The following is a 12,118-nucleotide window of genomic DNA, read 5'->3' as shown; positions in this document are numbered from 1 at the left end:
AGAGAGAGAGAGAGAGAGAGAGAGAGAGATCTCGGGAATCAGGGCCTCTCCGAGCATGGTAACATGTGAATTAGAACGCTCGTGAAAGCCAAAAATGTTGTGAGGTGGATCTTAAAGGCTCTCTCACTACTCATTCTTGTACTCTTCTCATCAATTAATGTACTCCTTTCATGCTCTGCATCTCTCCCATTACTAAAACCACATGTGGATGGAACCATTGCTACGCTTAAACGAAGCCTCAGTTCTTGAAGCTTTAAATGGACCTGATGAAATCCAGCTTCATCCGTTTACAAACATTTCATTTAACTTTTAAGCATGAGAGATATCAGCTAAAATTAAGCTCGAAATCGTGTACTCTCGTTAAACCTTTATCTCCGGCTACTCCTTTTTATTGCCGTTTTCGGTTTACAGAATTTCTTCACTTCTTTTTTTGTATTTGATGAAGATATAATTGATATGGGTTTAAGTTTAAAATTGCGAGGAGAAGAATGCCCACCTAGAGATGCCTAACGGTCACATGCCTTCGAAATAACCAACCGTGATAACATTTAAACCAAACACCACTCCTCTCACTACTTATCCCGCGCCTTCTCTCCCCTTCTATTTCACTCGTCTCTTCCTCTTCCCCACTTCACTCCTACTACTACTACTAACCTCCACCTATCCATGGAGAACTTTAGGAAAGCCCCTCCTCGGCCGTGGAAGAAGGGCCCGACCCGCGGCAAAGGCGGGCCTCAGAATGCCTCGTGCGAGTACCGCGGCGTCCGGCAGCGGACTTGGGGCAAGTGGGTGGCCGAGATCAGGGAGCCCAAAAAGAGGACTCGCCTATGGCTCGGTTCCTTCGCCACCGCAGAGGAGGCGGCGTTAGCCTACGACGAGGCCGCCCGTAGGCTCTACGGCCCCGACGCGTACGTCAACCTACCGCACCTCCGTGCCAATATCAACTCCGCTGTCATTGGTAAGGCGGCGCAAAGGCTCAAGTGGTTTCCTTCCAAGAACTTCTCTTCACTGATACCTTCTTGTGGTCTTTTAAATCTCAATGCTCAGCATAATGTTCATGTCATTCATCAAAAGCTTCAAGAGCTCAACAACTCTAAACTTTCTCTTCCTCCTCCCCCTCTTCCTCCCCTTACTACTACTAATTCTACTTCCTTTTCTTCTTCCTCTTCTTCTTCATATTCTTGTCCTAGTTCTTTCCAATATTTGGAACCTTTACCATTCAGTAAAGTAGCCAATGAAACAGAGAAGCCTCAGATTGATCTCAAGGAGTTCCTTCAGCAAATAGGTGTGTTGAAGGAGGAAGCCAATGTACCTAAGTGTGGTGAGGTTGATGGAAACTCAGAGTTGCCAGCAACAACCCATGAGAGCAGCGGAATAGATTCACAGATGTTGGATTTCGATCAGAATAACTTCAACTGGGATGTGTTGGCAGAGATGCGAGACATGGAGGAAGATCCGGTCGTCGTCAATGGTGGTTTGTATGTCGAGGATTTGCATGAAGAACTAAACTTGCCGATCTCCATATGGGATCTCTGATTGATCTGTCATAGTGGTAGATAATATAGCGGTGGAGATGCTTATGTATGTGCTTTTGATAGCAGAGAGACCTCTGTTTAGCTACTTATGTGTTGCTCTCTGTGCAGGATTAGTATGTTAAGTTGGTAAGATCTTTGCATGGCAGTGTACCTTTCCAGTGAAAGATCCGCTATAAGATTTGGTTGAAAAAAATAAACAAAAAACTAGCAAGAGTTTGATTGTAATACTCCTATAGCACTTGATTGCCTGAGTAAAGCAAGTGATACATAAAATGCATTTGATCATCTTCTGTCCATTTTTCATACTCAATTCCTCATATATGGGTCTCATCATCGTCTTAGAAAGTAAATTTGATGGACTAAAAGGACTCTTAAGTCTCTCTGCAAGGAATTAAGATTTCTTAAACAAACAAAAAAGAAGCCAATAATTTGAGTGGACCTCCATAAACTCTGAATGTTAATTACGGTGATTAGGATCCATAATGCTCGCATGCAAATGGTAATTAAATACCAGAACTGCACATAATAATTTCAGGAAAAATAAAATATATCAAGAGGGAGTGGGAAGCGATTAGCTTTTTGTGTCAACTGTATAATGCCGTAGTGGATTCATATCTTTGTGTATACATCAAATGTAATCAAAATCGACAATAATTCATCCAAAAGAGGTTTTAAAAAAACAAAATTCTCCCAATTGGCAAAATCACAACCTCCAACATCTTATTAAAGGGGGGAAAGAAAAAACTCGATCTCCTCACTCTCCTACCTGAGGGCTCGGGTGAAGGCAGTGAGGATCCGGGAGATTCCGCGTCGGATTCGGGCGTACGCGCTGCGCGAATAGGGCTCCGCCTCCCTCGCCATCGTCTCAACCGCCTCTACGAATAGACTTAGGCTCCGCACCGGCGGCAAGTACAGCGTCAGGGGCGCCGCCGAGAACGCCACCGCGAACAGCAACTGCAGCATCTACGGGATCCCAAATCCAAACCCAGATCCGGATTAAACCTTTCCTCTAAAACCCCTTCTCTCTCTCTCTCTCTCTCTCTCTCTCTCTCTCTCTCCGAAGACTAGTAGAAGTATATAAAGTAAGGGCGGCCCACAGAGGTAGGATTGTTGTAGTATGTGGGAAGTGCAAGGAGGGACATGCAAATTAAACTAGTCGACTAGTCGTTCTGCTTCCATGTAGAAAGACGGGCAGAGGAGTTGACCGACGGACCGATCGATACTTGGGACGTCGTACTCTTTCTCATCCTAACTTGTATATAATAATCTGGGGGAATAAGAGAGTGACAGGGGGGGGGGGGGGGGCTTCTGGTGCATTGTAGATGGCGTCTTCTTGCTTCTTTTGTGGGAGTAGTTGGTGCCAAAGAATGCTTCTAAGAGAAGCGAGCTTTTTGATCAAAGATGTGTGAATGTGAGAACGGAGAAAGGCTATTATCACCTTTACTCTTGGTAGTTGGAGCTCCCACATGATTAGCTACAGGTGTTCGGATAGTGATAAATTATTATTTTTTTTTTATTTTTACTTTTTAATATATATATATATATATATATATATATATATATATTTGGATTTGGATTTCGCATTTAGATAGTAAATTTAATTATTATATTTACTAATTATAATTACGGTCTTGTTCAGATATTAAGTATATTCATATTCATTTTGTAAATTTATAAGAACTTTATATATCATATATGTAAAAAAAAAATAGATTTAAGAGATTCATATTGAAAAAATAAATAAATAATAGTCTTTTATATTACTAATTTACTGATTAATACTTTCTAACTCATAACCATATTCATATACATTCTCAAATACGGAAATCGAATCGGATTAAATTCTCTTTACCCGTGTTCACCCCCAACCCGAAGGCCAAAGATCATAGATTCAGCATGGGTAAATTCTATTTGGGTTTTTAAGTGTAGATAAATTATTGGATGTGCATCCAATTAATCCAAATCGTGTTGGATCTAAATCCTATGCGCCATCTCGATGGATTACATGAATTTCTTGCAGTCCTGTTATAATGAAATAGTTAAATGCTTTGAACTTATTTGGTAATAACCATCAACGAGTAAGAACATTGATCTATTAATGCAAGTTACCCGTTTCCCCTTCCAATGAATTGGGCCCGATCCATTCGGTATATATATATATTTCTAATGATCTCTGGGGACAGTGATAGAGGAGTGGATGTGAACAAGATATTGAAAATATATGCAAGTCACTTTAGGGATAAATTTATACTTTCCAGCTTATATTTATTGACTTATTATCTCTCATTTCTCACGTTTTAAACTTTGTTCTGAATAAATTGTGGACTTAAGGATAAGTGGGCTAAGCTGGTTTGTATACTTACGGGCTTATAAGTCTACAATAGATCTTGTAAGCCAGCATTCCAGCCTTGTGTATAAAACTAGTTTAAAACTTTTTATTTATAAAGCTAGTTTGTGGGCTTCGTAAGTCTATCATCAACCTTGTAAAGTAGTAAGCAGTAATGTATTAAGCCTATGTACAGACTTGTCTTTTTTGAAGCTAGTTTATGAGGTGTATGTAAGCTTACAATCAGTCTTGTAATAAGTTTACAAGCAGTCTTGTAAGGCAATAAGCAGTTGCATTTTAATCTCACTTGAAGCCTTGTGGTATTTAAGCTGATCTGTAGAATTGTAAGCCTGCAAGCAGCCAAAGGAAATATCAGCAACCGATCTTGTGTTTTAAGCACGTCTGTCTTTTAAGCTAGTAACCTATCCTGCCCTGCGTAACTAATACAACTTCATCATTAATTTAAACACTGTACAACTTTATTGATGTAAGCTGTTGAGCTTTTTTTTCCACCATGACTTAAGTTTTTCTGCACTGATGTAAGCAATTGTTTAATATGCTATTATATTTTACATGGTTGGTACCTCCTCACCATGATGAAATATGAGTGTTTTTTTTTTTTTTAATAAGGAGCACTAGCACGATGAGAAAGATAAGATAAGTATACATTATTTCAAATGTAAATTTAGTTTATCATTTTGGAAATTATCATTTATTTTTCTCTCTTCTATTTGGCTTTTTAAATCAAGGATTTCAGTTTCAGCCGATCCTGATCTAGGCCGAAACCATTGGTGGCTGCAAGCAGCAAACAGCTGTTGCTGCAGGCAACTGTTTGCTGAGAACAATAGCAGCTAGAGAGAGAGAGAAAGAGGAAGGGAGAGTGAGGGAGATGAAGGAGAGAGAAAGATTAAAAAAAAAGGTAAGAGAGAGAGAGAGGCAAAAAAAGGAAGAGAGAGTGAGGGAGAGGAAAAGATTAAAAAAAGGGGGAAAAAGAGAGAAAGAAAAAGCTTAAAAAAAGAAGTGTAGGAGAGAATGAATACTTTAGACTAATAGTTAGAGGGATGGAAAAAAAGAGAGGGAGAAAAAGAGATTTTTATTTTTTAGGTTTTATATGTGAGTAATTATTATTTTTTATTTTCTTATAATTTTTTTAAAATTTTTAAAAATTTCTCAATATTTTTAATAATATTTAGAATTTTATTTAATTAAAATAATCCGATTCGATACAGACAACCGATATGGTTGATATGATCGATACAGTCGATACCTATCGTTTTTTCAGACCACCGATTCCGATACCGATTTTTTGAATCTTATTTTAAACGTGGTTAATAATTCGCTAAAATTATTTGGTCGCTGTATTGATATGACGAAGGTAACGTCATTGACGAGTGCAATCGTCGTCTCCTGTAAACTCGTCACATTTCAAGTGTTACTATCACCATGGCATCGACGACAGCATTAGGATAACACTCGGTGTCTCCACGGCTCTCTTGTCAATCCAAGCCTCCATGATAGTCACTCGTTCGCTATTGTCCATGTGTTAATAAATGAAAAAAGTGTCTCAAAAGAAGCTGGAATCTAGCCAATATTGCCTAATGCCACCATAATGAATGACCTGCCGAAATGGACACTGCATCAATACATTGATGTCAAGTGTTTATTGGAAGGAACCAACTTTGTCAATAAAAATATATTCCCTTCGTGAGAAGAAGAAGATGATTCCATCAGCTAGAGAGAGACACCTTAAAGAGAAATTATTCGTTTTCTGATGGGATCGCATTACATACGTGTACATACTCACTCCATTTATGTGCATGCAAGAGGAACCAAAATTTTATATCAACATAATACACCGACCTTTATGGAATTGGAATAGACAAAGAGAATAATCTTAATTATGTATACACTGGCCAACCTTCGAGGAAGGGGGAGTGGTGGTTGTAGCAATCTTTCGCTTGGAGGAAAGGTGGGAGAAGAGAATGATGAGAGAGTTCATTCATTCAACTTGGAAATCAAGGAAAGGAAAAGAAGAGACATCTCTCATCAACTCCTCCAAATCCCACTCCATTTTGACGTTATCACCCAGATCCCAATATACATCCCTAGTGATTGGTGCAGTGTTCATGTTATCTATTGTGTGATTTGCATCTATATGTATACTCTCCTTAGGAGGAACAAAGAGGCCATATCCTCCTCTTGTAGGACTACTTCCCTCCATGGCCAACCCATGAGGGGTACTCCAATAATGACCATCCTCCAAACCAGTTGCAACTCGTGTTAAAGAAGTGGGTCCTTGGAATGGATCACTTTTGATGGTAATCGAACCACAACTTGCGTCTGGCAATGGCGCCGATAGGTTGTAGTGTCCGTTCATTAACCAACTTTGCACTGGTGATGACAATGATGATGATGATGACGATGATGAGTACATGTACATGGGCTTGAGTTCATGTTCATAGTCTTTTGGAGATGAAGATGATGAATCCTTCAGCTTCTTTTTAATGGTGGAGTTCCAGAAATTCTTTATCTCATTGTCGGTGCGCCCCGGAAGACGTGCGGCGATCTGAGACCATCTAGAATAGACATAGAAATGTGGCATAAGATGCATGGCTACTGGCTAGCTATCATGATCGTGCATATGGATAATGGACTATTACGTACTTAGAAGGGAATCTCCACACTATCATCTAGAAAGCCAAGTAGGTAAAAGCTATGACCATGTACCGCTTTCGTCTCTATAATCTTCCAGCTTTTTCCTAGCTGGATGCATGACAATCGTATGTGCATGTAATTGTTATCTAATGCATGTGTATGAGAATATACCAAAAAGTTGTACAAATATGTATAGACATCGACTAGCTAGCTACTTGAATAATATCTCAACTATGATTAGAGAGAGAGAGAGAGAGAGAGAGAGAGAACCTATTGCCAAGGATGGAGTGCAAGTGAACGATGAACTCCTCTTCTTGGGGGGTGAAAGCACCGCGCTTGAGATCGGGCCTTAAGTAATTGATCCATCGAAGACGGCAGCTCTTACCGCACCTTTGTAAGCCCGCATTCCTCGCGACATCACTCCAGCTCCCCTGCGCATTCGTAAGCATGTACGCAATAAGCTTGTCATCCTCCTCCGGTGACCACAGCCCTTTCCTTAGCTTTGTCTCATTCTTTGTCGGAGCGTCCGGTTTCCTCATTTGTGCCAACCTGTAATGCGAAGTGGATGCGTCCTAGATCTCCAAGTGGTTAATTTGAGAAGAATTAATGGACCTAGCTAGCTCTCTGTCTCTCTCTCTCTCTCTCTCTCTCTCTCTCTATATATATATATATATACTAACATGAATTCAGAACGGGGAAAAGATGAAGAAGATGATATAATGATGATGGCGATGGCTGTGAACTTTGCTTGAAAATTGGAGAAGCTGATTGAGAGAGGTACGCAAGAAGTCTAACGAGAACGGTTTGGAGCGGGACCTTGGAGAGAGATGGTCTTACTGTCTTTTACTCAAACTTTTGTCTCTTTGGTTGCAATTTTCTTCCCTCACAAGGTAAACATGGTGTAGAGATGAGAGAGAGAGAGAGAGAGAGAGAGAGAGAGAGAGAGAGAGTAAGATACTATAAAAGAGAGAAGGGGATTGTTTTATGACGAAGCTAAGTTTGTTAATTTGCTTGTAGTTCAAATAATGTCCTCGCTTCACCTTATACCATCATGCACTCATGTATATGTGTAGATCATCCAGGAGATGAGTGCGTGAAAGCCCTTTGCATGAAGTACACGCATGGCGATCAGACGTAGGTCCTCCTTAAAACAACCTTTTGTAGGTCCGTCGAAGATATTAAAGTACACCCCAGTGTCACTTTCTAGTATCAGTAGAACTCTCGCACAAAAATAAAGTATCAGAACTACTCTCCCAATAGGGAGCATATCCTCTGGAATACTTGACAGCTTCGACGGTCTGTAGCCTGTACGGATTAACTCTGCCTTGTTAATCTACAGTGCCTTCCTGGTTGTATTTTATATATTTGAGGAATGTACTTACCTATGTTCGCATGATGACATTAACGCTTGGTTTTGTTGGAACGTCATCAAGAGGTCATGATACCAGAAATATGAATCTTCCAACTTCGTTCCCACTCAACTCATTGTTCACCTTTAGTTTTTCTTGAAACAGAGAATGAATTAGTGAGCTTTGTTGGATTTCCAAATTACTCGTCCTTCCAAAGAATTATGGGTTGGGAAAAAAGGGGAAAAGAGAAAGAAGAGAGAGGCAGTAGGTTACCTTTCACCTAATATGCCGCTCACCAAAAATCCCTACAAGAACACTCCCCATTCTCAAATCGGTGAAACCTATGGTTGTCCCTGAGAACCACCGTCCTTCCAGTGCACTTACTAAGATACTTAATCGCAGTATGGCAGTCATTGCACACCCTCAAGTTCTTCATCACCCTTATGGCAACCCCCTCAGGCACTATCAGCAATCCCAGCCCAATGGCCAGCCTCTCGCTGTGGTACCTCACCGCTGCCGCCTTCTCCTCCCCGTCCACATCCCGCAACACCCCGCTCGTGTCCGCCTTGTAACCGGCCGCCTCCATCCTCTCCCCGACTTCTTCTAACACTTTGTATATCTCCTCGCTTCTCCAGTGGCTCCGGTCACTGGACACGAAGGTGTGCACCCTTCCCCCAGCCTCCAGCCAGCTCAGTCCCGTCTCCTTGCGCACACCACAGTCCCGCATAGCCTTACGGGCACGAGCTGCGTCGACGTACCTCCCTGCGGCTGCGTACGTGCCGGAGAGCAGCATGTGCGCGCCGGAGCTGCGTGATCCAGTTGCAAACAGCCGGTTTGCAGCTATCGCTGCAGTGTCCGCGTCCTTGTGGATGCGGCAGGCTGTCAGAAGCGCGCCCCAGACGGACTCCGTCGGCTCCATTGGCATTGTTTCGATGAAGACAAGAGCCTCGGGAATGCGCCCCGTGCGTCCGAGGAGGTCGACCATGGCGGCATAATGCTCGGGGCCTGGCTCGATGCTGTGTTCTGGCATAAGGGCAAAGTAGCGTTTCCCCTCATCGACGAGGCCCGCGTGACTGCAGGCTGTAAGAAGGCAGAGGAAGGTGATATAATTAGGGCGGAAGCCGGCAGTCTTCATATATTCGAACCTCTCAAAGGCAGCCGTGATGTGGCCGTGCTGTGCGGAGGCGATGAGGACGGCGTTCCAAGCGCCTAGATTTCGCTCCGGCATCTCCTCGAACACTTGATAGGCATGCTCGGCAAGGCCGCACTTGGAGTAAAGCGAGATGAGAGCACTGCCAACAAACGGGGACACATCGAGGCCTGCCTTGACGGCGCGCGCGTGGACCTGTGCCCCGAGGTCGAGTAAGGTCGAAGCCGCGCATACACGGACGACGCAGGAGAAGGTAAAATCATTAACCTCGACCTCATCGAGAAGCGCGGATTTGAATACATCAAGCGCATCGGCATTGAGCCCCCCGTCGGCATAGCCGCAGATGAGGGCAGACCAAGAGACCACATTCCGATGGGGCATTCCGTCGAACATCTGCCGTGCATCAGCGAGAAGGCCACACTTGGCGTACATGTCAACAATCGAGGATGCGACGAAGACGTCGACGGCGAAAGGGGACTTCACAGCGAGGGCGTGCAGGGAGCGGGCGAGGGCGGGGGCGGCTATGGCTGCGGCGGACTTGGCTGCGGAGGGGAGGGAGCGGTCGGAGACGGGGACGCCGGCGAGTAGCATGGAGCGAAAGGAGGAAAGGGCAAGAGAAGGGAGGCCATTCTGGGAGAGGGATGAGAGGAGGGCGGACCAGGAGGGAGGGGATGGAGGGGAAGGAAGGTCAAGGAAGGCGCGGAGGGAGAGGAGGGGGAGGGAGCAGCGGGAGTAGAAGGTGATGAGGTGGTTGGAGAGGAGGGAGAAGGGAGAAGAAGGAGAAGAGGATGGGATTGATCCAGATTTGAAGAGGTGGGAGTGGAGCTGCTGGCCTTGGGGGAGAGCGCGGGAAGTGGAGAGGGAGAGGAGGAGGGAGGAGAGGGCGCGGGGGCAGGTCGGAGGGGGGTGCGGGTGCAATTTGGGGAGAGGGAGGAGGGGCATTTAGGGAAGTGTCAAAATATTTTTCAGAAAGGGTCCAAGTTTAACGACGTGGTCTTGTGTTTATACCTATCGCCTTCTTCAGGTCGTAACCGTGGGTCCTAAAATGATCCCGCCTATCAGTTGTCAGGTAGCAAAGAGAGTATCTTTTCTTTTTCTTTTGGACAAAACCAAAAAAATATTAATAGTTTAGTAGTTGGGTGTTACCGGCTTAATAGAGAAGTCATGGTTCAATTCCTCTCTCTAATATCAAAATTCATATTTGGTAATTTTATTTCTTCAAATAGCTATATGTGTACAATTAAAACTCATGCTTATATTTTTCAGAAAGATTGATTTTAATGTCCAACCTTATATAGCCTGAGAGAAAGTTAACTCTGTTAGAAAAAAAATAATAAAAAGTCTCACACTTGATGTAGACATTCCATCTAAAATAATGGATGAATCCTTCCTAGCTAAAATAAAGCTTATTTATGCCCGTAAATATTTTTTAAATAATTTATAATTATTGATAAAATTTTGTTCTCTATCACATGACAATCACTATTCATTCAATGAATCTCACTCAAATCTTAATATTGAGCTAAAGTTTACTCTTTTCTTGCATAGAAATCTAGAGCTTACATATCTCAATCAGGAGAACTAGTGCTCCCCCTTAGATTGGCAAACCCCCAATTACTTATATAGAACTCATTTATACACTTGATAATGGCACATCCTGCAATTCATCTATTATGCACGAGAAAATGATAATAGTGCAAATGCTAGTATTTCACACTCTATCCATGGTAGCTCGCAACTGAACATGTGCTATTGTAGATTTGGGTATAAAATGCACTGTTGAGGATGAGGAGGAGGAGGCACTCTGCATGATGATGATACCTCGGCCTAATCAAATTCCCCACTACTCTGTAAGTGGATCTTGATCTCACATGCACAACTATGGGGAGGCCTTGCCCAGACTCAAGCTTGTCTTGCATACTTCGACCAGCTCCATACATTGGTTTGTTCTTTGCAGACACATAGAGCCTCAAGGCCAAGGAGCTTTGGCTATCAACATAGGATTCGTCCCCCTGTTGGAATATGAAAGTAGAACAAAGAAAAGTAAACTCAATTAGTGTGGTTGGTGGGATGGTTTTACTTACATAATTGTTTAGTGTTAGTGCTCCATCATTCTGAGAGTTGCTAGAAAATGGTTAGTCATGATAACAGCCACTTTAATTGAATCCAGCAATAAGCTTAATTTTATTATTGAAATCAGCATTGCTCTACCTGTGAGCTGGCAAATATCATACGCCCAAAAGCCATTTCCAATGATGGTGGGCTAATGTGCAAGCCAAAGACCTTGGAGTAGTTGTCGATCTCCATGTCGACAGAACAATTGCAAGCTAAGATATTAGTTATAACTCCAGTGCTATCCAACCCCTCTCCAAGGCTAAATTGCTCTATCTTTCCAATCTGCATGTGAAAAATATTTAAATAAATGAGTTTTATTGTGCAAGAATCATGTTCTTCAAACAGGTCCATATCTTTTTTCTCCAAACTTGTACTCCTTTTGCTGTCAGAGTATACCTTGAAGGAAATCTTGGGTGTTGGAGGCTTAGTTGCCAAGAAGAACACAAGAAATGCACATCCCACACTCATAACTAGCCTCCATATCACTTGAAACATGATGCAGCAACAAGAGGAAGAAGGGTCCAAGGACAAGAACTTCCAAAGTCCACTTCTCCTTCCCCCACTCTCACTATCATCTCCCTCCTGTCCTGTGACAATCCGAAGAACCTGGTGGCTGCCGCCTTTAGATCGGCTATCGGTGCTTTGCACATCATAGGCCACCTTCTTCTCATGGAGGAAGGAGTTATTGGATCCACGTGATGACGAGTAACGGGAGAGAGTAAAACGGGAGGCCTCACGAGAGTTGCGGTTCTCACTGAAGGTCTCATGGGGGAAGGGAGAGAGGAAGGCGGATTCCGATGGGTGGCTGTTGCCGTGGGAGGTGGTGGAGGGGCTCTCGACATAGTAGAGGGCACATGGCGAGGAGTGGAAGAGGGCTTCTTGATCTTCTCCTATGCCATGGTTTGCCATCTTGGTTGAGATAGGAGTGAGTTGAGAGAGAGAGAGGAGGGACAAATGTGTGAGCTTTTATATTCGAGCGGGAAGGATG

The 12,118-nt window shown here is 43.1% G+C and overlaps 4 protein-coding genes across 4 annotated transcripts; 1 reads left to right on the top strand and 3 right to left on the bottom strand.

Annotated features, from left to right (window-relative positions):
- Nucleotides 1-37: 37 nt before the first annotated feature.
- LOC140779273 (dehydration-responsive element-binding protein 2E) lies at nucleotides 38-1,711 on the top strand. The gene has a single exon (XM_073124287.1). The coding sequence runs from the start codon at nucleotides 667-669 to the stop codon at nucleotides 1,534-1,536; it is 870 nt and encodes a 289-aa protein (XP_072980388.1). The 5' UTR covers nucleotides 38-666; the 3' UTR covers nucleotides 1,537-1,711.
- A 3,919-nt stretch (nucleotides 1,712-5,630) lies between these two features.
- Nucleotides 5,631-7,813, bottom strand: LOC140777134 (transcription factor MYB83-like). The gene is made up of 2 exons (XM_073121045.1): nucleotides 6,787-7,813; nucleotides 5,631-6,437 (listed from the first exon to the last, which is right to left on the bottom strand). Exons 1-2 carry the CDS (start codon nucleotides 7,053-7,055, stop codon nucleotides 5,861-5,863), a joined length of 846 nt encoding a protein of 281 aa, XP_072977146.1. The 5' UTR covers nucleotides 7,056-7,813; the 3' UTR covers nucleotides 5,631-5,860.
- Nucleotides 7,814-8,138: 325 nt separating this feature from the next.
- Nucleotides 8,139-9,979, bottom strand: LOC140777133 (putative pentatricopeptide repeat-containing protein At5g52630). Its single transcript, XM_073121044.1, has one exon. It carries the CDS (start codon nucleotides 9,955-9,957, stop codon nucleotides 8,158-8,160), a length of 1,800 nt encoding a protein of 599 aa, XP_072977145.1. The 5' UTR covers nucleotides 9,958-9,979; the 3' UTR covers nucleotides 8,139-8,157.
- Nucleotides 9,980-10,530: 551 nt separating this feature from the next.
- On the bottom strand, nucleotides 10,531-12,082 carry LOC140778506 (uncharacterized). The gene is made up of 3 exons (XM_073123251.1): nucleotides 11,527-12,082; nucleotides 11,227-11,412; nucleotides 10,531-11,027 (listed from the first exon to the last, which is right to left on the bottom strand). Exons 1-3 carry the CDS (start codon nucleotides 12,037-12,039, stop codon nucleotides 10,734-10,736), a joined length of 993 nt encoding a protein of 330 aa, XP_072979352.1. The 5' UTR covers nucleotides 12,040-12,082; the 3' UTR covers nucleotides 10,531-10,733.
- Nucleotides 12,083-12,118: the final 36 nt, after the last annotated feature.

Source organism: Typha angustifolia, chromosome 15 (assembly GCF_048772165.1).
Source record: "Typha angustifolia cultivar Huaian chromosome 15, ASM4877216v1, whole genome shotgun sequence".
NCBI classification, from domain to species: Eukaryota; Viridiplantae; Streptophyta; class Magnoliopsida; order Poales; family Typhaceae; genus Typha; species Typha angustifolia.
The sequence above is the reverse complement of the archived record's forward strand: the minus strand, read 5'-3'. Positions and strand labels throughout refer to the sequence as shown.